At 38.0% G+C, this 27,031-nt stretch overlaps 1 protein-coding gene across 1 annotated transcript in view; it reads left to right on the forward strand.

The window, feature by feature from the left end:
- Window positions 1–27,031, forward strand: part of LOC146922562 (uncharacterized) — a 62,400-nt gene that overhangs the window by 34,504 nt on the left and 865 nt on the right. Inside the window, exon 3 of the mRNA XM_085711564.1 lies at window positions 20,351–21,288. Within this exon, the coding sequence (XP_085567690.1) occupies window positions 20,351–21,288 (938 nt within the window). The remainder of the gene's footprint in view (window positions 1–20,350; window positions 21,289–27,031) is intronic.

Raw genomic sequence — 27,031 nt, forward strand, 5'->3', positions numbered from 1 at the left:
CGTAATCAATGTTTGACACCCGAAAACCAAGATAAAACAGCTGACGACTCTGCTGGGGAGATTCGAGAGTTACGCCTAGTCTTTATTTCCACGCTTGCGCTCTTTTTACTTGTTTCTTTTACTTGCTTTCCTATGTGAATAAATGTTTAAATTCTTGCAAACGTGTGGGGTGAGAATATCAAAAGTCCTGCACCCGGGCTGAGTGAACTTAGGATTTAGGAGGGATATAATCGACAATTCATTCCGGGGGTTGCCTCGTGTTTTGGATTATGCGATCAATCCCACATAGCTGAGGCATTTTGGGGGTGATGTTGTCGGCGCGTGTTGTCGCGTTTAGGCACTTTACTTCTAATTGTTCTATGACGCTATGAACCGTAGATAACCAAACCCATCCATGGCCATTTTCTAGGACGTAGTGCGGAGGCTAAACCGAGTGTTGTCTCGAGTTTTAGTCGTCACGCGATACTACACTCAAGATAGACCTTCCACGTATAATCATGGAGCGAGTGTTGTCTCGTGACACCGTGATATACGTCGGAGAGGTTGCAACTTGGGAACCTTTTTAGAACCCGGTTACTATTATCCTAAAGCCCTAGATTCACCGGACACCGTGTCCACCCATGACTCCTCGACTTTGAACTTTAACCCACCATGTTTTCTCCGAACTTGAACATAATCATGCATTCATGCATACATGCATACATGCATAAACTTTTTTTTCCATGCATTGTTATCGAAGGGCTTAGACAAGTTGAATTTGTAAACATTGTAGGGATGAAGATGACTAAGTCCTACAAGTTCAAGGAAGTGGATTTGGCTAGTTTGAGAGATTTGGCACTCAAGATTGAGGATCCGACTGGTTTCCGACATCGTTACGGGGCTTTACTTCCTATTCTTCATACTAATATGGATGAGAAGCTTGTGCACACCCTAGTGCAATTCTATGATCGGGACTATCGGTGCTTCACTTTCCCAGACTTTCAGTTGGTGCCTACTCTAGAGGCTTATTCTTCCTTGATGGATCTGTCTATTGCTAAGGGGGTACCTTTCTCAGGACTTGAGCCTCCTCTTACTCCATTGGTTATTGCTAAAGATCTCTATCTCAAGACCACCGATGTCTCCAAGAATCTTGTCACTAAAGCACGCATCCGAGGGTTCACTTCAGAGTATCTTCTTGGGAAAGCCAACCTCAATACCACTTGTCAGGACACTCTCGAGGCTATTCTTGCACTTCTCATCTATGGGCTTATTCTCTTTCCGAATCTCGATGGCTTCGTGGACATGAATGCTATTATGATCTTCCACTCCAAGAATCCGGTTCCTACTCTGCTAGCTGACACATACCATGCTATTCATGATCGTTCCGGCAAGGGTCGTGGCTACATTCTTTGTTGTGTGCCTCTCCTCTATAGGTGGTTTATTTCGCACCTTCCGGAGTCTTTCCACGCCAATCTGGAGAATTGGTCTATTTCACAAAAGATTATGGCTCTCACTCCTAATGAAGTGGTTTGGCTCACTCCAGCTTCTAGAATCAAGGAAATTATCTTTGGTGGTGGTAAGTTTCTTAATGTACCTCTTCTTGGTACCCGGGGTGGAATTAACTATAATCCGGAGCTTGCTTTGCGACAATTTGGTTTTTCGATGAAAGATAAGCCCATCAATCTTGCTACAGCTCCTTACTTCTTTCACTACTCCAATGCTCCCACAGGAATAAGAGAGGATTTCATGGAAGCTTGGACTAAGCTTCGGAAGAAAGAGGTGAAGCATATGGGTGTAAGGTCCGGTATTGCTCACGAGGCCTATACACAGTGGGTGATAAACCAAGCTGAGGAGATTGGTATGCCTTACCCCTCTATGAGATATGTGTCTGCATCTGTTCCTACCATGCCTTTGCCTCTACTCCCACCTACCCAGGAGATGTATCAGGAGCATCTAGCTATGGAGAGTCGGGAGAAGCATCAGTGGAGAGCTAGATACTATGAGGCTGAGAACTTGATCATGACCTTGGATGGAAAGGATGAGCAGAAGACTCATGAGGTCTTGACACTGAAGAAAGAGTTAGCTAAGGCTAAGAGGGAGATTGAAGAGAAAGATAGGTTGCTTATGAGAGACTCCAAGAGGGCTAGGGGTGCCCATGACTTCTATGCACGATACTGCAGCTATGAGTTTGAGTCTGAGGATGATGCTTCCACTTTCTATGCTTGAGGATCTCCATTTCCTGTTGTTATTTCCAGTTGTTTATGTTGTTTTACATTTCAAAGTCTATCCCTTGGCTTAGCATTTCAAAGGGAATCATCTTGCAAAACTATATGTTGGTTGTTTGTTGCTCGTTTATGTTAATTGTTGTTTAGTAATGTTTACAAGTTTATAATTTGTCTAAAACCCTTCGATGACACAAAAAATAGTCTTTTTGCATATGCATTAACACATTTCATGCATCATATGCATTCATTGGTCACAAAAAGCTTCTCTCGTGCTCATTGCCTCCTGGTTTTGTCCGCCACAGTCTGAAAAGTGGCTCGTGTTCGCAATGTCTACCAACCAGACAGAATTCATCAGACAAGATTTCACAAGAGAAGGATGATGGCTAACTTTGAAGAAGAAAATGCTCAGCTCCGTGCCGAATTGGCTGCTATGAAAGAAGACTTGGCTAAGGCTCATGACGCTATGTCCGCTATGATGGTTGTACAGGAACAACCAGCCACTTCTGTTCCAATTACTGCTGAGGTGATTCCCTCTATCCCACTGTCTACTGTGGCTACTGATGCTCGCTTTGTTATGCCCAACGGCCGTCCTTATGGCCTCTCAGCTTACTACTCTCCTAATACTGCTGCTGGTGTCTCTGGTGTCGCTGGTCAAGGACAGATTCCTGTATCCACTGCTATGCCTCAAGTAACCACTGTTGTTACCGACCCTATTGTACACACTGTGCAACAGGTAATTGATGTTGATACTCCGCGTGGACAAGATCCCGCAATGGAATCTATGAAAAGACAGTTGAGGGAGTTGGCTGGAGAACTCCGTGAGGTCAAGGCTAGCCGAGGAAACAATGGTGCTCCTGCTAAAGCTCGCGATCTATGCTTGGTATCCCGATTTGAGGTTCCTAAGAAATTCAAAGAACCAGAATTTGACAAATACAATGGGACTTCTTGCCCACATAACCATGTTATCCGGTATGTCCGAAAGATGGCTAATTACGCAGATAATGATGCACTGATGATCCATTGCTTCCAGAGTAGCTTGACAGATGATGCAGCAGATTGGTACACTAGTTTGAGCAAGGATAACATCCATACTTTTGAGGAACTCGCTGCTGCTTTTGAAGGTCAATATGAATTCAACACCCGTCTGAAGCCAAATAGGGACTCTCTTAAAGCCCTATCTCAGAAATCAGATGAAACCTTCCGTGAATATGCTCAGAGGTGGAGAGGGGCAGCTGCCCGTGTTTCTCCTCGACTTGATGAGGAAGAGTTAACACAGACATTCCTGAAGACTCTGAAGAAGGAATATAAGGAGAGAATGATAGTCTCTGCCAAAAACAACTTCTCTGATATGGTTACGATGGGAACTCGCTTAGAGGAGGCTGTCCGAGATGGTATTATCGTCCTTGAGAAAGGTGAATCTTCAAACAGTGCGCCAAAGAAGTATGGTAATGGTCACCACAAGAGGAAAGAATCTGACGTAGGGATGGTATCTGGTAACCCATCTGCAGCTGCTACACAATTGCCCTTGCCCCATCACTACATGCAGTACTCTCAACATCCCTTCTTCCCGCCATTCTATCAACAGTATCCTCTACCACCGGGTCAACCACCAATGCCCGTCAATGCCATTCCTCAGCAAGTACAACAACAGCCTCCCGCTCAACAGCAACGGCAGCAACAACAGGGTCCCCGACCCAAACCTTCTTTTCCACCAATACCAATGCGGTATGGTGAGCTGCTCCCAACTCTACTGGCTAAGGGACACTGTGTCACTAGACCAGGCAAGCCTCCGCCTAATCCATTGCCTCCCAGGTTCCGACAGGATCTGACATGTGAGTTCCATCAGGGCGCTCAAGGCCACGATGTTGAAGGTTGCTTTGCTCTGAAATATATTGTGAAAGACCTGATAGAAAAGGGACGGTTGACTTTTGAGAATAGTGTTCCTCATGTTCTTGACAATCCGCTTCCAAACCATGCTGCCGTCAATATGATTGAGGCCTTTGAAAGGGTTCCCGTTACTCAAGATGAGCCCATGTTGGATGTCCGCAATGTTGTTACTCCCTTGGTGCCGCTACATGTCAAGCTATGTCAGGCTTCTTTGTTCAATCATGATCATGCTTCTTGTTCAGAGTGTCTCCAAAATCCTATGGGCTGTTGTGTGGTGCAAGATGATATTCAGAGCCTGATGGATGACAAACACTTGATTGCCAGTGATGTATGTGTGATTGTACCAGTGTTCCATGACTCTCCTGTTGAAAGTGTATCCCAGGCAAAGAATGTTGAGCCTTTGGTGATCAGGTTACCTGGTCCGGTATCTTATACCTCTACCAAAGCAATTCCCTACAAGTACAATGCAACCATGATTGAGAACGGGGTGGAGGTGCCTCTGGTATCCCCAGCTACAGTTGATAATGTTGCTAGTGAAGTTACAGCTCTCAGAAGCGGGAAAGTCCGTCCACCCTTGTTTCAAAAGAAGGTAGTTACACCCATTGCCACGGTAACCCCACCAGTTGCTCCTCCTGTTGACAAGAACACCGGCCCATCGGGCCAATCTATTGAAGAGTCCAATCTGGACGAAATCCTGAGGCTCATCAAGAAAAGTGACTATAAGATTGTCGACCAACTGCTACAAACCCCATCAAAGATATCCATCTTGTCTCTGCTCATGAGCTCAGAAGCTCACAGGAAGGTGTTGATGAAGATACTTGAGCAAGCTTATGTTGATCACGAAGTCTCTGTGGAGCAATTCAATGGAATAGTGGGTAATATTACTGCTTGCAACAGTTTTGGGATTCGGTGATGATGAACTCCCCGAAGCAGGGAAGTATCACAACTTGGCTCTACATATCTCGGTGCACTGTGGGTCTGATATGATATCCAATGTTTTGGTGGACACTGGATCGTCTCTGAATGTAATGCCTGAGTCCACACTAAGGCAATTAAGCCATCATGGAATTTCCCTGAGGGGTAGCAGCTATCTGGTTAAGGCTTTCGATGGATCTCGCAAGGATGTTCTCGGGGAAGTAGACTTGCCAATTACCATTGGTCCTGAGACATTTCGGATTACTTTCCAGGTCATGGATATCAATGCCTCTTACAGCTGTCTCCTCGGAAGACCATGGATCCATGACGCTGGAGCAGTCACGTCCACTTTGCATCAGAAGCTCAAGTTCATGAGGAATGGTAAGATTGTCACTGTGCATGGTGAGGAAGCATATCTAGTTAGCCAAGTATCATCATTCTCTTATGTTGAAGCAGGGTCCGCTGAAGGGACATCATTTCAAGGATTGACCGTTGAGGGCGCAGAACCCCGGAGGGCTGGTACTGCTATGGCTTCACTGAAAGACGCCCAGAAAGCTGTTCAAGAAGGGCAAGCTGCCGGCTGGGGCAAAGTGATTCAGATTTTGGAAAACAAGCGTAAAGAGGGCCTTGGATTCTCTCCAACATCTGCTGTTTCAAAGGGAACTTTCTACAGTGCTGGGTTCATCAATGCTATTACTGAAGATGCTGCCGAAAGAAACCACGTGCCTACATTTGTTATACCAGGAGGCACTGTGAGAAATTGGGAAGCCATTGATGTTCCTTTAGTCATGCATGCTTCCATGTAATGTGTTTTGTTGCTCATGTTTTTTGTTTTCAAAATAACAATCCTTTCGCTCTGCCCAAGGCAAAAGTGATATCATTGTAAGGGCGTGTTTGTTTCGGCATTGCCGTTATCAATAAAAGTTGTCGTTTTTCTCACGACTCTTTGTTTTTTACTTTTTAGTGCCTTTTTCTTGGAAATAATGGTAATGCCAGAAAAAAACCAAAACATCTATATTTTTCTTATTAATTTCAAAAATCTGCATAAAAAACATTTTTCTCAAATCATCCCAATCATATTATGCAGATTGAACCATAATAAACCCGTTGAACACAGTGACCCTATGGTTCCTCCAAATTTTGAATTCCCTGTATATGAAGCTGAAGATGAGGATGATGATAATGAAGAGATACCGTATGAGATCACTCGACTGCTTGAGCGAGAAAGAAGAGCCATTCAGCCTCATCAGGAAGAGATTGAGCTTATCAACCTGGGTACCAAAGAGAACAAGCGAGAGATCAAGATTGGTGCTGCACTTGAGCCAGAAGTGAAAAAGAAGATCATTCAACTTCTCCATGATTATCCAGACGTCTTTGCATGGTCCTATGAAGATATGCCGGGTCTAGATCCCAAGATTGTGGAACATCGAATACCGACAAGACCTGAATGTCCTCCTGTCAAACAGAAACTGAGAAGATCTCGTCCAGACATGGCTCTCAAAATCAAGGCTGAGGTGCAAAAGCAAATTGATGCGGGTTTCCTCATGACAGCTGAATACCCTGAGTGGATTGCTAACATCGTACCAGTACCAAAGAAAGATGGGAAAGTTCGAATGTGTGTTGATTACAGAGATCTGAATAAAGCCAGCCCAAAAGATAACTTCCCATTGCCTCATATAGATGTGCTTGTTGACAGTACGACTCAGTCTAAAGTGTTCTCCTTCATGGATGGTTTCTCTGGCTATAACCAGATACGGATGTCGCCTGAAGATAGAGAAAAGACATCCTTCATCACTCCGTGGGGAACATTCTGTTATAAAGTGATGCCGTTTGGCTTGATAAATGCTGGTGCTACCTATCAAAGGGGTATGACCACTCTGTTCCATGATATGATTCACAAAGAGATTGAAGTATATGTTGATGACATGATTGTGAAATCAAGTGATGAAGAGCAGCATGTTGTGTATTTGAAGAAGATGTTTGAAAGACTGAGAAAGTACAAGCTGCGGTTGAATCCTAACAAGTGCACATTTGGTGTAAGATCTGGAAAGTTGCTAGGCTTCATTGTCAGCCAAAAAGGCATTGAGGTTGATCCTGACAAAGTCCGAGCCATCAGAGAGATGCCGGCCCCTCAAACTGAAAAGCAAGTCAGAGGTTTCCTCGGACGTCTGAATTACATTTCAAGATTCATATCTCACATGACTACTACTTGTGGTCCCATTTTCAAATTGCTCAGAAAGAATCAGCCTGTTGTATGGAATGATGAATGTCAGGAAGCTTTTGATAGCATTAAAGAATACCTGTTAGAACCACCCATCCTTGTCCCGCCAGTGGAAGGAAGGCCCTTGATTATGTATCTGTCAGTGTTAGATGATTCAGTGGGTTGTGTCCTCGGTCAGCAAGATGAGACTGGTAAGAAAGAGCATGCCATCTACTATCTGAGCAAGAAGTTCACCGACTGCGAGACTCGGTATACGATGCTTGAAAAGACTTGTTGTGCTTTAGCCTGGGCTGCCAAACGCCTGCGTCATTATATGGTGAATCATACAACTTGGTTGATATCCCGAATGGATCCAATCAAGTACATCTTTGAAAAGCCTGCTGTTACTGGAAAGATTGCGCGTTGGCAAATGTTATTGTCTGAATATGATATTGTGTACAAAGCTCAGAAAGCGATCAAAGGAAGTGTCCTTGCTGAGCACCTTGCTTGTCAACCTCTTGATGATTACCAGCCGATTAAGTTTGATTTCCCTGATGAAGAGATCATGTATCTGAAAGCAAAAGACTGTGAAGAACCACTGATCAATGAAGGGCCGGACCCCAATAGCAAGTGGGGATTGGTGTTTGATGGTGCTGTCAATGCTTATGGTAAAGGAATTGGAGCCATCATTGTAACTCCACAGGGGCATCACATTCCTTTCACCGCTCGAATAACTTTTGAATGCACAAACAACATAGCTGAATATGAAGCGTGCATCTTGGGCATCGAAGAAGCCCTTGACCTGAGAATCAAGCACCTTGACATCTATGGAGATTCTGCACTTGTTATTAATCAGATAAAAGGTGAATGGGAGACTCATCATGAGAAGCTGATCCCATACCGTGACTATGCAAGACGTCTGTTGACATACTTTACAAAGGTTGAGCTGCACCATATCCCTCGGGATGAAAATCAAATGGCTGATGCTCTTGCTACTCTGTCTTCCATGTTTCGTGTCAATCACTGGAATGATGTGCCCGTAATCAAAGTGCAGCGTCTTGATAGACCCGCTCATGTGTTTACTATTGAACATATGCCAGATCAAGCTGATAGGGTTGTGAATGATAAAAAGCCTTGGTATTACAACATCAAACAATTCTTGCAGAATCGTGAATATCCACCTGGTGCTTCCAACAGGGATAAAAAGACTTTGAGACGATGGGCTAGCAAATTCCTTCTGGACGGAGAAATCCTATACAAGAGGAACTATGACCTGGTTTTGTTGAGATGTGTTGATAAACAAGAAGCTGAGAAATTGATGCACGATGTACATGATGGCACTTTTGGGACCCATGCTTCGGGCCACGCTATGTCGAGGAAATTGTTAAGAGCCGGCTATTACTGGATAACTATGGAGCGTGATTGCCACAAACATTCTAAGAGATGTCACAAATGTCAAATCTATGCTGACAAGATTCATGTGCCTCCACACGCTCTCAATGTTATATCTTCCCCGTGGCCTTTCTCTATGTGGGGCATTGACATGATCGGAAGAATTGAACCAAAAGCTTCCAATGGACATCGTTTCATTCTAATGGCAATTGACTATTTCACCAAGTGGGTTGAAGCTGCTTCCTATGCCAATGTGACCAAACAAGTGGTTGTCAAGTTTATCAAGAATAACATCATCTGTCGTTATGGTGTTCCCAACAAGATCATCACTGACAATGGTTCCAATCTGAACAATAGCATGATGCAAGCTTTATGTGAAGAATTCAAAATTGAACATCACAATTCTTCTCCTTATAGACCTCAGATGAATGGCGCAGTTGAGGCCGCTAACAAGAACATCAAGAAGATTGTTCAGAAGATGGTCACTACTTACAAAGACTGGCACGAGATGCTACCATTTGCCTTGCATGGTTACCGTACTACAGTGCGCAGTTCAACCGGGGCAACTCCTTTCTCTCTTGTGTATGGTATGGAAGCAGTTCTCCCTCTGGAAGTGGAGATTCCATCTCTTCGAGTAATCATGGAAGCAAAGTTAACTGAGGCTGAATGGTGTCAAAGTCGGTACGATCAATTGAATCTGATTGAAGAGAAACGTATGGATGCTATGACTCATGGACAGTTGTATCAAGTGCGAATGAAGAATGCCTTTGACAAGAAAGTCCGACCGCGAGAATTCAAGGAAGGCGAACTTGTATTGAAAAGAAGGATAAGTCAGCAACCCGACCCAAGGGGCAAGTGGACACCTAACTACGAAGGTCCTTATGTTGTCAAGAAGGCTTTCTCTGGTGGTGCTTTGATTCTTACACACATGGATGGTGTTGAACTCCCAAATCCTGTTAATGCCGATATAGTCCAGAAATACTTTGTCTAAAAAGAAAAGAACAGCGTGGTAGGTTGAAAACCCGAAAGGGCGGCCTAGGCAAAAATGCGCTTCCCGGTGGATCGAAAACCCGAAAGGGCGATCCAGGCAAAAGTTAGGGACAAAAAAATGAATATGAAAGAGCTCGCTGAGATTGTACGCAACTCAGGCAAGAATGAACGCCTCGATGAGCCGAAAACCCGAAAGGGCGGTTCATGCAAAAATGAGGTCAATAAAAGACAAGTAACTATATCCGGCAAATCACCATCACCCCTTGGGGCATCTACAACTGTCAATGATCATCTTCATCAAAGGATTCTGTACTTGTGAATTCAAAATTTCTATGAAATGTAGCGGTCATCGTGTTCAATGTATCACCAACCAATAAAATTACCATTTTCCAAGCTTTGTAAATCCGTGGAGTCATGCCTTTGGCTGACTTTCACTCTTCTACATCAATTTGAGCTTGTGCTATTGTTTGAAACTCTATTTCCTTTCTACTTTCAATGCGTTATACAAAATATTTCCTTTCCAATTGATAATGTTAATGTCTGAAACAAACATCTTTGAAAATTGAAAAAAATCTTTTCCTGTCTATTTTTGAAAGCAAACCTGAGCAATAGGGTACATTTCAATGAAACATGCATGAATGAATGAGTGTCAATGTCTATTTCAATACATATTGCAAGCAGGTTACTCCCCAGGATGATCTGTGGTCAATGGCAAGAATGAAAAAACAGAATGAAAATGAAAAATAAAAAGTGAAAATGAAAAGCTCGCTAAGTTGAAAACCCGAAAGGGCGGCTTAGGCAAAAGTGAGCACCCCGCTGATTAACAACCTATGAAGGCAAATCAGGCAAAAAGGGGGCAATGAGAAGAATCTTATTCCCCGGTGAATCGAAAACCCGAAAGGGCGGTTCAGGCAAGAATGAGGTTTGAAAATGAAAAATGAAAAATAAAAAAATTGAAAAGCATTGACCACAGATGCGAACATCCAATGATTACCCAGCACTGACACGGCTAGCAACGGCGACCTGTACCCAAGAATCTTCCAAGGGTTCCTCCTTTACAAGTTTTATTGCCCCCAGCCATGGTTTTGATACGTCTCTCAAACGACGGTCTCTCCAAAGAGGTTTTCCCCTGTGAATATGTTGCAGCACGAACCACTACGTGCCCAATCTTCCAATGTTTTGTCTATCTCTGTGAAACTTTCTCTGTCAAATTACAAGCCAATCATGCATTTCAAGCATTCATACATGCATAACCATGCATTTTATGTGCTCATACATCCAATAATCTTGCTATACCATACATACATGTTGCATATCCAACTGTCAACTGTCAAATTCAATTTCAATTTCAATTCCAATTCCAATGTCAAATTCAAATTCAATTTCAACTGTCAAATTCGAAGCAATCTCAATTTCAATTCAATGTCAATTCGAAGCAATTTCCAATCTCAATTTCAATTCAATGTCAATTCGAAGCAATTTCCAATCTCAATTTCAATTCAATGTCAATTCGAAGCAATTTCCAATCTCAATTTCAATTCAATGTCAATTCGAAGCAATCTCCAATATCCAATGCCAATGTCAATCTCCAATGTCAATGTCAATGTCAATTTCAATGTCAATGTCAATATCCAACGTCAATGTCAATGTCAATGTCAATTTTTCAATTCAATTCCAATATCCAATCTCAACGTCAATTGCAACTCTCCAATTCAATGTCAATTTCTATGTCTCAATCCAATTCCAACTTCCAATGTCTCTTTCAATTGCAACTCTCAATCCAATGTCTATGTCTATGTCTCTGCTCAATCTCAACTTTTAATTTCTCTTTCAATGTCAATTTTCAATTCAAATCAATGTCAATTCACTCTCAAGTTACTCTTGGGCCAACAAAAATGGTCATGTCTGTTTTCAAATCAAGTCAATGACAATTTACCCTCAATTGGTATCTTGTTAAACCAGACTTTCAAGTTATATCTTGATACTGGTCAAGTGCCAGGTTCGATCCAAAAAGAACCACTTGTACCTGCTTATATACCTATGCTTCCGGACAAACGACAAGTTCGATCTAAAAAGAACAGTTTGTACCCAGCTCATGCTTTGTTATCAGTCAGACGGCAAGTTCAATCTGAAGAACAGTTTGTACCCAGCTTATGCTTTGTTATCGGTCAAACGACAAGTTCGATCTAAGAGGACAGTCTGCACCTTCCCACATGACGTGGTGATAATCCAACAAGCAAGTTCGATCCAAAGAAACAGCTTGTATCAACCCTTTTGTCTATATCTCCAGCCAAACGGCCAGTTCAATCCAAAGAACAGCTTGTGTCTGCCTATCTGTTTGTATCGTCAGCTAAGTGTCAAGTTCGATCCAAAGAACAGCTCGTATCTGCCTACATGTCTATGTTTCCGGTCAAGTACCAAGTTCGATCCTAAGAACAACTTGAACCTATCTTTTGTTTTGTATTCCTTGGTCAAGTGACCAGTTCGACCCAAAGAACAACTTGTACCTTATTTTCTACTCCCTGGTTGGTCTACCCTATCAATGTCCACCGGAATCCCCAGTGACATGATAGGTTCCATAGACTCCAGTCGTTTGTCTTGCATTCATAATCAAAACATTGCATGGCATTCATATTTTTGAAAATCTGAAAACGTATTTTAATGTCCAAAAACAGTGCAAATGTTAATATTTAAGTATCTTCGTCCCGTCAACTCTAAGACTTCGTCTCTTGACTCTCCGGACAAAGAAACTTAAATAGGGGCAGCTGTTACACCCTAATTTTGGACCTAAAAATACTTGCTCAATTCTCCTTTACTTGCATTTCAAGTCACTTGAACTGTTTCTGATCAATTACATCTTTCTCTGCATTTTATTTCAATATTATTTGCAAAATTCACATAAAAGGGGCATTTTATTCCTATGTCAAAACCTCTTTCAATCTTTTAAAAATTTGTTTGAGTCCTTTCAAATAGTTTGAATAAGTCTTCATTTCAACTCTATGTCAAAGTCCTTTTTAAAATTGCATTTGAAGTCATTTTGAGTCAGTATATGCCCCTAGGGGTATTTTAGTCTTTTCAAGTGTCAAGACTCTGTTCAAATCCTAAAAATTGTCTCTGAGTCTTTTAATTTTGGTTGTATGAGTCTTTGCTTCAAATTCTTGTAAAAAATCCATTTCAAAATTTGTATCTGAGTCATTTTCAGTCGTTTTAGCCCTAGGGGCATTTTGGTCATTTCACACGAAATTTCGGCAGAGAGAGGTTACTTTAAAGTACCTCATTTAGGCCATTGGTTCGTTTTAGTCCGTTTTGTCAAATTTTAGACGTTTCACTTTACGTTTAGTCAAATTACCATTTTTTATTCCAATTTTATTTTTAGTTTTTTCTAAGTCCTAAAGTTCCTAAAATTGCACTTTGGTCCTTCATGTTATTTTATCTTATTTTAAGATTTTTTTTTTAGGTCAAATTTCGTTTAAGTTTTTTGGTCAAATGCACTTTAGTCCCAAAGTTCCAAATATTGCAGGATAGTCCTTTTTGTCCAGGTCATTTCTTTTTAAGTTTTTTTTATTTTGCAGGTCAGTCCTTTTAATTCTCAAAATTGCAGGATGGTCCCTGGGTCCAAAATACAGCAAGGCCGAAGCCAGCTAAGCCAAAAGTCCACATGTAAACAATTCATTGGTCCAACATCACACTTGGTGGCCTATAAATAGGCCACATCACCCAATGCAGTGCCAGAATCAATAATCACGCGCCAACTCATCAGAAATTGCAAAAGAAACTTAGATCTACGCAGATCGAAGCTCAAACTTTACGGTTTTCAGATTTCTCAAATCTCTTCGCACTTTTTTAAAACGAGGCTTTAATCTATGTTATTTTCTCTGCTGATGATGAATTTGAACGTGATTTTGTAAAACGAACGGTGAATCTTTGCAGATCTGTCTTTTAGGGTTTGGTTTCGAAGCTTTTGAAACTTTTTTTTTGAATATACCGAAACGAAACCCTAAACTGAAGTATCTTTCTTACTTATGATGATTATAAACCTCGTTTCAAGAAATAAACGGGGAATCTTTGAAGATTCACATCTTTAGGGTTTCGTTTCGAAGTCCTTCGAACCTTTTTCGAAGTTCTTCTTCAACTTCACCGTTTATTCCTGTTTGTTGAGCTTCGTTGAGCTTTTGCGATGAAAACGAAGAGGTTTTTCGAGGATTACCTGGTTTTTTTTGGAGATTCGAACAAAAGATCCTTGTTGAAGCTTCTGGTAAGTTCTGGAACCGAAAATAAATCGGTAATCTTCTTCTTCTTCTTCACTGATTCACAATTGCTTCTGTCTCTCTTCTTCTCGCCTCAAAATCCTTCGTGATCGCACTTTGTGCTTGAATTGCGAAGGTACGAACTCGATGATGAAGGTTCTTGGTGAATCTCTGAGAGTTCGTATCAATTCCAATTGATTTGCACAATAATTTGCTGAATTAAGCTTCGTGTTGATGAAAATTGATATGATTCTGATGAATTCTGTAGTTTTGGAAACGGTTAGGGTTTCTGTTATGAATGTTCTTGAAGTTTTTTCTGGAAATTTTGGTGTTTGATCTGTTTTGATCAGAGAGAGAATTGGAAACATGTTTTTGTTGATTTTTGATGAGTTGGCGTGTTGTGATTGATTCTGGCCTTGCATTGAATGATGTGGCCTATTTATAGGCTGCCAAGTGTGATATGGACCAATGAATTGCTGACATGTGGACCTAGGCTTAGTTGGCTTCGGCCTTGCTGAGTTTATGACTTGAGGGCTTTTCTGCAATTTTTGAAAGTTCATGGACCAATCTGCCAATAAAAATAATAAAAAAAGACCAAAAGTAATAAACTGGACAAAAGGACTTAATTGCAATTGACCTAAAATAAAAGTTTGACTTGGAAGGACTAAAACCTAAAAAGGAAAACTAAAATGCAATTTTAAAAGTCTTAAAGGACTGAAATGCAATTTTAGAATTTTAGGACTTAAAAATAAAAATAATAATAAAATTGGAATAAAATTGGTAAATTGGAAAAAACGTAAAGTGAAATGATTAAAATTGACAAAACGGACTAAAATGAACAAACGGCTTAAATGAGGTACTTTAAAGTAACCTCTCTCTGCCGAAATTTCGTGTGAAATGACCAAAATGCCCCTGGGGCTACACCGACTAAAAATGACTCAGATGCAAATTTTAAAAGGATTTTTAACAAGACATTAAAGCAAGAACTTATACACACGAAATTAACAGACTCAGAGACAATTTTAGAAGTTTGAACAGGGTTTTGACAAATGAAAAGACTAAAATGCCCCTAGGGGCAAAACAGACTCAAAATGACTTCAAATGCAATTTTTAAAATGGATTTTGACATAGAATTGAAATGAGGACTTATTCAAACTACTTGAAAGGACTCAACCCAATTTTTAAAAGACTGAAAGAAATTTTAACATAGGAAATGACTAAAATGCCATTTTATGTGAATTTTGCAAGTAATATTGAAATAAAATGCAGAGAAAGATGTAATTGATCAGAGTCATATCAAATGGCTTGAAATGCATGAAAAGGAGGATTGAGTTGGTATTTTTAGGTCCAAAGTTAGGGTATAACAGAGAACTCTATCAAAATGTCACAATAAGTCCTAAAAATTACGTAATGACAGCATGTCATCATGTATTATGCTGGCAATGTCTATTTCACTCCTCATTTGTATTTGCTCATGTTTTGTATTCCCTTGAGTTCGAAGTCAATTTGATTTCTGTATCCAAATTGTCTGATTCTTTGTCATGTAGTGTCAACTTCGTTTATAATCAGTGTGTTATACAGGATGTGACATCACAGAGGATGATTGGTTTGGGTGAAAAATCAGATGGTCTCTACAAATTGTCTATGAAATATGTCAATCAGAAGTTGCAACTTCACAATAGTTTTAAGTCTTTACCCAATAAAGTGGCACATAGTGCTTGTAATATTTCTGATTCTAGTTTTTCTAATTCTCAAACAGTTTTTGATAGTTCTAGAATTCCTGAATCTGCATTATGGCACTTCAGGCTTGGTCATTTGTCTAATCAAAGATTGTCTTTTATGAGTCATTTGTATCCATCTATCATTGTTGATAATAAAGCTACATGTGACATTTTGTCATTTTGCAAGACATAAGAAATTGCCTTTTCCTCATAGTTCTTCACAAGCTAATAGTAAATTTCAATTACTTCACTTTGATATTTGGGGACCTCTTGTTATTAATTCGGCATGGATATTTCCTCACAATAGTTGATGATCATAATAGATTCTTGTGGATCATATTAATTAAATCCAAAGCTGAAGTACCCCTCCACATTAAAAATTTCATTGCCATGATTGAAAACCAATTCCATATAACACCCAAAATCATCAGAATTGACAATGGTTCTGAGTTTCTACTTCATGATTATTATGCCTCCAAAGGTATTTTGCATCAAAGGTCTTGTGTTGAAACCCCCCAACAAAATGGGAGAGTGGAAAGAAAACATCAACACATTTTGAACATAGTGTTACACCCTAATTTTGGACCTAAAAATACTTGCTCAATTCTCCTTTACTTGCATTTCAAGTCACTTGAACTGTTTCTGATCAATTACATCTTTCTCTGCATTTTATTTCAATATTATTTGCAAAATTCACATAAAAGGGGCATTTTATTCCTATGTCAAAACCTCTTTCAATCTTTTAAAAATTTGTTTGAGTCCTTTCAAATAGTTTGAATAAGTCTTCATTTCAACTCTATGTCAAAGTCCTTTTTAAAATTGCATTTGAAGTCATTTTGAGTCAGTATATGCCCCTAGGGGTATTTTAGTCTTTTCAAGTGTCAAGACTCTGTTCAAATCCTAAAAATTGTCTCTGAGTCTTTTAATTTTGGTTGTATGAGTCTTTGCTTCAAATTCTTGTAAAAAATCCATTTCAAAATTTGTATCTGAGTCATTTTCAGTCGTTTTAGCCCTAGGGGCATTTTGGTCATTTCACACGAAATTTCGGCAGAGAGAGGTTACTTTAAAGTACCTCATTTAGGCCATTGGTTCGTTTTAGTCCGTTTTGTCAAATTTTAGACGTTTCACTTTACGTTTAGTCAAATTACCATTTTTTATTCCAATTTTATTTTTAGTTTTTTCTAAGTCCTAAAGTTCCTAAAATTGCACTTTGGTCCTTCATGTTATTTTATCTTATTTTAAGATTTTTTTTTTAGGTCAAATTTCGTTTAAGTTTTTTGGTCAAATGCACTTTAGTCCCAAAGTTCCAAATATTGCAGGATAGTCCTTTTTGTCCAGGTCATTTCTTTTTAAGTTTTTTTTATTTTGCAGGTCAGTCCTTTTAATTCTCAAAATTGCAGGATGGTCCCTGGGTCCAAAATACAGCAAGGCCGAAGCCAGCTAAGCCAAAAGTCCACATGTCAACAATTCATTGGTCCAACATCACACTTGGTGGCCTATAAATAGGCCACATCACCCAATGCAGTGCCAGAATCAATAATCACGCGCCAACTCATCAAACCACAGAAACAGAATCAAAATTTTCTCTCTCTTGGCAGTTAGATCAAAATTCAGAAACTACCAAGAACAACGAAGAACTCAACGAAACCCTAGTTCTCCAGAATCAGAATCAAGTCAAAATTGGAGCAATTGCTTCGTAGTTCTCAGAGATTCGAGGACGAATCTTCATCACTGAACCACGACCTCTGCAATTCCAGCACCAAATCATTTGGTACGATCACAGAGGATTTGAGAGAGGCAAGAAGAAGAAGAATTGAAGCAAGATCACAGTTCGAAGAAGAAGGAGATCAAAACACCGATTTATTTTCGGTTTCGAAGCTCACCAGAAGCATCAACGACTGCGTGGATCTTTCTTGTTCGAATCTCCGAATCAAACTCAGGTAATCACCCAAACTCCTTCGTTTTTCATTGCAAGAAGCTCAACGAAGCTCAACGAACATAAATAAACGGTGAATTGAAGAAAAGCTTCGAAAAATTCGAAGGATTTTGGAGTAAAACCCTAAAAGATGTGAACCTTCAAAGATTCACCGTTTATTCCTTGAAACGAGGCTTGAAATCATCACAAGTAAACAAAATACTTCAGTTTAGGGTTTCATCTCATCGTATTCAAAAAACTTTCAAAAGATTCGAAATGAAACCCTAAAATACAGATCTGCGAAATTCACCGAACGTTTTAACAAAACCAAGTCCAAATTCATCATCAGCAGAGAAAACAACGTAGATTAAAGCCTCGTTTCGAAAAGTGTGATGAGTTTTAAAAAAAAACTGAAACCGTAAAGTTTTGAGTTTCGATCTGCATAGATCCAAGTCTTATTTGCCATTTCTGATGTTTGATTCGTGTTTAGATTAAAAAATAAACGGTGAAAAGCTTTAGATCGAAGAGTTTTGGTGATTTTGAGTGGTGGTTAGGTCTCCGGCGGCGGTGAAACCCGCCGGAGAAGACGACGGAAACTTAGAGAGAGAAGAGAGAATTTGAGAGAGTTAGTGAGAGAAAAGGAGTAGGGAAATGAAGAAGGAACCGGTTCAAGGCCTTATATAGGCCACTGAACCGGTTCGACCCTTGGTTTGACCCGTCCATGCTCCAACGACCCATGCCTGTCCGTTTTGGGCCTAACTGCCATGCCAGAAAGCTTAGTTGTTATGCACACCCCCCTGTCCTGCATGTTTCTTGCTGTTCTTTTGCTATTTGCACCCTTACCTGTCCAATTTTCTTCACAAAATTCTTGAATATTTTTCTATGTGTTCTTGATATTTTCCTTAACATTTTTTTGTGATCTTTTTGTGCCAAAGCCTGTGAAAAGTATTTGAAGCATTTTTTTTCCTTATTTTTGTTAGAATTAATAATTTTCTTGCACTTTTTAGTCCAAAAAACCTTTAAAAAATTCCTAAAAAATTCATATAGGTTTCTTGATAGTTTTGTAGCATTTTGCGATAATTTTCACATGTTAAAATTGGTTAAAAAAGAAGGTGTTGATTTTCTTGCTATTTTTGTCATATTTTATGCTAAAAATGAATAGAAATTTGTTTGATTTTAATTCCAATTGCTTGATGAATGTTGGTGACCTATACCACTTGATTTCATAGGGTTTTAGCTACTGTTTGTGTTTAATGTTGGTGCATAATTGTGAATCTTGGTAGGTTGCTTAGCTTACAAGTTACTTATGTAAATAAATAATGCAAATATGCTTAAAGTTTGTTTTAAAATGCCAAGTAAATCATGTTGCCTTAATTCCCATTCCAAGACTTGATTCTAAACCTTTAAAAGTGTATTGGAGTGTGAGAATTATAGGTCACATGTACCTTGCACTTTATGAACAAATTTTAGTCATGTTTACACTCATTCTGCCTTTATTTTGGTTTATTTCCCATCCTTTGTGTTCTAGTGTCTCTCTTGCTTTATTTCCTTTGATATTGTCATGTGCTACTAACTCCTTTCATTTCATGTTTCATCATTTCATAAGCATCTCCATTTCATCCCATATTCATCTCTATTTCTTTCTTGCAACTTAATTTGTACCAAAGTTAGAATGTAAACACTTAGGAGTTTTGTAATATTTTTCCTTTATGCACTTTTAACTTTCTTGGCAAAGAGGCCATAGAATGTACCTAGGGTATGATGTAAAGGACAATGGACTCTAATGATGTACACCGACACAAGCACCGACACATGCACACACACCACTTTAGGTATATAGCTAGAATATGCATGTTTAGATGTATGTTTAGGATTGTATGTTTAGATGTATATTTAGGCTTTGAACTTAGAAAAATCAAATTTTCAAAAGAAACTTGAACAAACTTCACTCAAGTATTTTCATAATAAACCTTGGGGTCAAAACCCCATTGAATTTTCCTTTTATTTTCTTAATCAAACTCCAATGAAAAAATAATCAAACTTTGACTTCTTTTGCAAAAGGACTAATCAAACCTCACTCTTTTCATAATCTCATGCCTTTAAAGGCCTCTTTCTATTCTTCAAACTCCATTTTCAAACTTAAAATCAACCAACAAAAACAAAAACATTTTTGGAAGAGAACTACGGTGGATTTGATCCCTTAAACGGGTACGTAGGCAAGGAACAAAATTCCTTCAATTCAACTAAAATAAAAAACCAAAAACATTTTTCTCCCTCCAATTCTTCACTTAGAACATTCTTAGGTCTAATAAACACTTTCAAATAGCATTTAAAAATAAAGCGCGCGCGTAGAAATTAAAGACGGTTCCTATAGGATACTATAGTCGTTATGGGTGCCTAACACCTTCCCGTAGCGAAAACAACTCCCGGACCTCGATTCTCAAGGGTTTTGCTTACTTTTTCCCTTCCCAAGAAAAAATAAGATATCACCGGTTAGAAAGGTTCAAACGTAATCAATGTTTGACACCCGAAAACCAAGATAAAACACATAGGCAGAGCTTTGTTGTATCAATCCAAATTACCTTTATCTTTCTGGTCAAATGCTTTCTTATATGCTGTCTTTTTAATCAATAGAGTTCCCACACCTGTCCTTCAAAATCAATCTCCTTATTATTTACTCTATGACACTAATTTTAAGGTTTTTGGTTGTCTTTGTTATGCTTCATCTATTCAAAGCCACAGAACTAAACTTGAAATAAGAGCCAAAAAGTCAGTTTTCTTAGGGTACCAGTTAGGTTTCAAAGGTTATGTTTTATATGATCTTCATACCAGAGAGATCTTTATTTCCAGACATGTAGTTTTTCATGAATGTGTCTTAGCTTATAATTCAAATTCCTCATCTCAGAGTCATGATTGGGAGTATTTCATATCTCTTCCATCTTCTTCTGATATTCCTTCTGGTATAGACACTTCTCCTCCTTCACCCATTACTGACATTGTTCCCTACACCCAACCTACCACTACTACCACCACTCAACCTATCAATGACATTTCTCCTCCTCCTCCAATTAGGCAATCTTCCAGAAATAAAACCACTCCTTCTTATTTGAAGGATTTCATTTGTCCCAATACTTTGCATTCTATTTCAAATTATGTTTCTTATCATACCATTTCTAACCCTCATTCTCATTTCATTTTGTCTCTTCATGCTCATACTGAACCTATATCCTACACTGAGGCAAACAAGTTTGAATGTTGGAGGCAAGCCATGCAAGTTGAGCTCACTGCACTTGAAAATACTGGAACTTGGAAAATCATTGATTTACCCCCCAATGTTAAACCTATAGGTTGCAGGTGGATTTACAAAATTAAGCATCATGCAAATGGCACCATTGAAAGATACAAGGCTAGACTTGTTGCTAAAGGCTACAATCAGGTAGAGGGTTTGGACTATTTTGACACTTATTCACCAGTAGCCAAGCATACCACTATCAGATTAGTGCTGGCACTTGCTTCCTTGAATAATTGGCATCTTCATCAGCTGGATGTCAATAATGCTTTCCTGCAAGGGGATCTCCAAGAAGATGTATACATGGATATCCCTCCAGGTGTTTCCACCAATAAGCCTAATCAGTGTTGCAAGCTTCTCAAATCATTATATGGACTCAAACAAGCTAGTAGGAAATGGTATGAGAAACTGGCTTCTTTGTTGATTGCTCATGGTTATACACAAGCTTCAGCAGATCACTCTCTCTTCATCAAACACAGTGTCCATCAGTTTACTGCACTCTTAGTGTATGTAGATGATATTATATTGGTTGGCAACTCTTTGGATGAATTCACTTTCATTAAAAACATTCTTCACAATTCATTCAAAATCAAAGATTTGGGTCAACTCAAATATTTTTTGGATTTGGAAGTTGCTCATTCTAAACTTGGTATTTCTTTATGTCAAAGAAAATACTGCTTGGATTTGTTGTCTAATTCAGGTTTTTTGGATTCTAAACCTGTGACCACTCCTTCAGATCCCTCCATCAAACTATATCATGATGAATCGCCTCCATTCACAGACATTCCTGCCTACAGAAGACTTGTTGGCAGATTATTGTATTTGAATGCAACTAGACCAGATATTACCTTCAAAATAATTATCTTTAAACTTCATGATGAATGTATTTGCATTTGAATGCACTTGTTCAAAATGAACAGTTATTTGGCAGATTATTGGCTGATTATTACATTCAAAATGAACATTCATTTTGACCAGATATTACCATCAAAATAATTATTGTGATGAATGCACTTGAAAATAATTGTTTTTTTACTACTCCCTCCGCTTCAAAATGAATGTCACTTTAGCAAAAAAAATTGTTTCAAAATGAATGTCACTTTACATTACCAATACAACTTTAATTTTTTTCTTCCAACTTTACCTTCAATAAATACTCCAACTTTTCTCTCACACAATTTTCAATGCAACTTTAAGTTTGTCTTTTTCTTATAAAATAAGGACAGTTTAGTAAAAGTGTTATTTCTAATAATTATTTCATTTCATTCCTTAATCTGTGTGCAATTGGGTAAAGCGACACTCATTTTGAAACGGAGGGAATACTATTGATTGCTTAAACAATATCCCAAGAGCACTTGTTAGCATTTTCCTTATAAATTACAAGAGTGGTAACAAACATGTTGAAATACAATAAATCATGGGGCCAATATAATTACCTATCATGATTCTATTTGAAAAGAAACTGGAACATTAACCAAGAACACTTGATGACAAATTGGTGACCTATTAAGATGAAGAATAGATTGTGAATAATTTTGAGTATGGGTTTCCTAATCAATTACAAGACATCTGTGGAGTGTGGAAAGATTTCTGTGTTTCCTCAAGAATTTGCAGACAAGGTGCCATCAATTCACTGATAAAATAAAGAATTGTTTCTCAAGATGAAGCTCGAAATGGTCAAAGCATGATTGCATACGTCCATCAATTCACTGATAAAATAAAGACTCATTTGAAGTCACTTTTTTTTCTTTTTTCTTTTTTTTTTTTTTTTGATAGAAAACTTGAAGTCACTTTCCATCCAATATAAAGTGGACGATGGAGTAAGAGTGAAAAAAAGAATTGTTTCATGGTGGTGTTATTGTGCATCTAAAAAGATTTGGTGCCTCATGATATGGTCATAACTAACTTCATTTGTAAGACTTAGAAATCTTATGGTGGCATTTCTCTAAATTAAAAAGTTGGGTAACTATGTTCCTAGGACCTTCCGCGGAACATAGGTAAGGAGGTCATCCCTAAAGAGAGTTCCTAAGACGATTCTTTTAGTGAGTTGGTGGAGAAAGATGATAGGATCTTTAGGGAAGTTAATATGCCCCTCGCAAGTGAAGGGTTTACATTGCGACATTTCCCATGTTCTGGTCTAAGGGAACACTTTGCAAAATTGATTACAAATTCTACAAGTGCACCAAATTCTTCCATATCCTGGAACTCAGTTACACACTGCCTTGCAAAACTTCAAAAAACCTTCTGAAATTGTTAAACACAAGTCAATCACTCTATCTGTCTGTTTTAGTCGTTACTATTATGATATCATAGAAAAGGAATATTCATTCTATTCAAGTGATGAAAATGGAGTACAATGCGTATATATAGGCTAAGCTAACTGTACTACACCAAGTTAATGGAGGTGAACCTGAAGCAAGAAATTGTGATTGTTGAAGAAGAGACACAAAATGATTGTAATGCTCTTGAATCAAACTAGTAATAGAAGGATTGTCAATTGCAGAAATCACATTTTAAGCATCTGCAGGACCATTAGAGGATGCATTTGCTGAAGAATTAGGCTTGTAAGAATTAGGGTATCCATGCTTTTGACAACAAAATTCCACGGTATGATTTGTGCAATTGTAGAAGGTACAAAAACGAGAATTCTTTTTGGTACCATCATTTCCTTTACCACGCCCAAATGGTTTCTTAGCATCAGAAGCATTAACAAGAATGCTTGAATCCTCTGAAGTAGAAGAAAGTGAAAGGTTACAATTGTTGCTTTCTTCTTGTATAACCAAAGAATAAACTTTGTTGATAGAAGGTAACGAATCCAAGAGAAGAACTTGAGATTTAACCACATTGAAATTATCATTCAAACCAGTCAAAAATTGGATGACTTATCCTCTAAACGATGTAATCTAGCAGAGTGCATAGCCTCACAATGACAAGGATGAGGACATGTGCAAAGAGGCATATGTCGATGAGAATTAAGTTCCTCCTAGAGAGTTTTCATCTCAGTGAAATACTCTAACACATACTTGAATCCTTGCTTCAAGTTTTTGATGGCTGAACGCAGAGAAGCATTACAAATATGATCAACTTTGGCGAAGCGTTCTTTGAGTTCTTCCATGGATCGCTTGCTTCATTTGGTCCCATGAAGTAATAGAACCATTTTGCAATGAATGAAACCACGCACTAGCTCTATCCCTTAAAGAGAAAGGAAAGAGGTGCAGCCTTACGGCCTCTTGGTTTGCTTTCAAAGTTCTACTGAGTCTTAAAAAGGTAGCAATATGAAGATTCGGATCCTCAGTGTGTAATCCGGAAGATTGATTTTGCTGCACTAAATTGAGAAGTGCAGGTTTTATTTCAAAATTAACAGCTTCAACTGTTGGATACACAATAATAGTGTGTGGCTCATCTGTAGACGGGGTTGCATACTATTTAAGAGTGTGTTCCTGAGCCATATAGTTTCTGTTTTCGTGTGCATTTCTTCTTCTTTCGTGGAGGAACCTCTCAATCTCAGGAACAAATTCTCCAATACTTTTGGTTTTTCGCATTCAAGAATTAAAACCTCCAAAAGTTGAAAGTAAAAAAAAAAAAAAGAATTCAGTCTAACCGATACTAAAAAGCTAATCAATATTACTAACTCCCCGGCAGCGGCACCAAAAACTTGATGTGTTAAATCCGCAAGTGCACGGTTTTGTCAAAGTAGTAAAAATATCATTCCACATGGAGCTGTTGTAATTATTTATTCTCTTTTCAAAAGTGATTAGCTGAAAAGTTTAAGTTTTAGAAGTTTAGCAAATTTTGTGTTTATAAAATAATAAAAAGCGCATCGGGATTATTGGTTCATCATAACGACAAATCACTCACAATCCAAACCTATAACTAAATCTTATGTTAAATCCCTTTCTAAAGACAAGTTTCTCTAAGGCGTTTCAAGGTTCCTCTCGGAATCAATGAGTGTGTTCCAATAATAATCACGCTTATTCTCATGGTTGATTGATATTGAAACCCATTAAGAACGAAACTTTTAAGGTCTCAAGGTTTACTAGACTATTCTCATGTTTCGTAAACCTTGTCTAATCTCACATCTCCAATACTAACCTTCTTCTTTCGATGCTTCAATTAGTATTTGAAATATGAATTAAGAACGGTGAGATCAGATTAGAAAATAGATTTACATAAAATTAGGGTTATAGGCTTGGTTTGATAGGATTAGGTCATTAGACTCGTCCAACAATCCCAAGACAAAGAAATCTACTCACTCATGTTCATCGTAGACAAAGAGATTAAGGAGATGGAGAAGATAAAAGTAAACGGCTGAAAGTAAAGAACAAGAATTATAAAGAACAAGAAAAATAAGAACTTTGATTCAAAGAAATAATTGTCACAAAGAATTCCCAAGAATAAAGATGAATAAACAAATCTGATGGCTACTAAATCGGAACATAAATTTGCACTAAATCGGCACATAAATATGCACCAAATCAGAACATAAAAGTGCACATAAATATGCACTAAATCAGTCTTGAATCATGCTTGAATCCTTTCTTTCGCTCAAAGACTCGATCTTTCATCATATTTGATCCTGGAATAAAAACAAACAAATTTGAAGTACTAAAGTTCTAAAAAGAAATTAAAACATAAAATTCTACTAAAATAAACACTTAAAAACCACATAATTATTGACTTATCACTTTTATTTCACTTATATTGCAAGAATGTTGGAATTGATACGTATTACCTTAGTATTATAAGCTTGAAGATTGACTAAATTGAAGAATATTATCATGGAAGCAGTGATAGATTTAATATGAATAATAGTGAAGTAGCTTCTTATTGTTTTGTTGACCATATTACTTAGGATTGTGTTTGTGTTAGATTTTTTTTTAATAGACCAAAATAAAACTTATAATAAACGATAAAAGATGCTCCTCTCATTGAAATATGAGTTTGTAATTTTAATTTGACAGCTATATATTGGCTTTTGATCTAAGTAAGGAATTCCATGGCATAAAAAACGATCTAAAAATTTTGCTAATAGATGAAGATGGTGCTTTCTAAAATTTGTTGAAAACTTATTACTTTCCTTATCGTTGAATTTAAAGTTGTGGCATTTGAATATTAAGTTCGAACGATAAGATGTATTTTTGCGTCTCCATACTACAATTACATTGTATATGATTCGTGCGGCAGCACGGGTGAAAAGTCTAGTAATAATAATAATAATGTTATTCGACTAATAATCATTTATGTTTTTTATTGGAGGTGTGGCTCTCAACTGTATAATTCTTACTATAACTCATTTGCTTTGCGATATTATGAGTATTCAATTGGTTAAATTAGAATATGAATGAATGTCAATACCACATTGTTATTTTTTAACTGTTTTGTCCCTTGTTATATTGTGTTTGGAAATTCTATTAGAAACATATAGATATGATTTTTCGAATATTTTTCTATAATGATAACAAGAATAACTTAATTTTGCTTCTTTGTGTTTTGCAGATGTGTTATGTTTTTAGGGACCGGTGTTCTTTTCAGAAGCAGCTTCTTTGATCATTATTAGTGCTGTGGCATATCAACTAGCTTCAGTTTATTGAGTTTCTTCTAGGCTGGTGGCTAATGGAAGAGCTTTGATTTCATTAAGTTCACATCTATTAGAATTGAGTTTTTAAAATTGTCACCATGAGAAGGATTGAGGTCTGTTTGTATAAGCAACTCAATTAAGTGCTTATACTATAAGCGTTTATCATATAAATATGAGTGTCTATGTGTAAGCTATTAACCGGAGGATTGAGCGTTTATCATATGCTATAAGTGTTTATCACATAAATTTTAATTTTTTCTTTTGAAAAAACGAAATTAGCCCACCTAACTTGATACTGAGGAGAATCGAAGTTTATCATATGCTATAAGTGTTTATCACATAAATTTTAATTTTTTCTTTTGAGAAAATGAAATTAGCCCACCTAACTTGATACTGAGGAGAATCGAATCTGAGATCTCGAGAAGGAGCACACTCTCAAGGTCCCAAGACAATACCACCAGACCAAACTAAGTGGGATACATACATTTTAAATTTGAGGGGGTAAGTTTTAAATTTGAAGGAAATATTTGCTACATAAATTTTAAATTTTAAAGGGTATTTGTATGGGGTGTTTGCCTATTTTTATAATCATACCAATTTTAGGCCAAAAAAAAAAGTCAATTACCACATAACCTCCGGTTCATGTATAGATGATACGTATACAGTTAATTGTCATGTCATAGAGTATAACAG

Source organism: Medicago sativa, chromosome 5, assembly GCF_051527215.1.
Source record: "Medicago sativa cultivar Bolivia chromosome 5, Bolivia_mono, whole genome shotgun sequence".
NCBI lineage: Eukaryota > Viridiplantae > Streptophyta > Magnoliopsida > Fabales > Fabaceae > Medicago > Medicago sativa.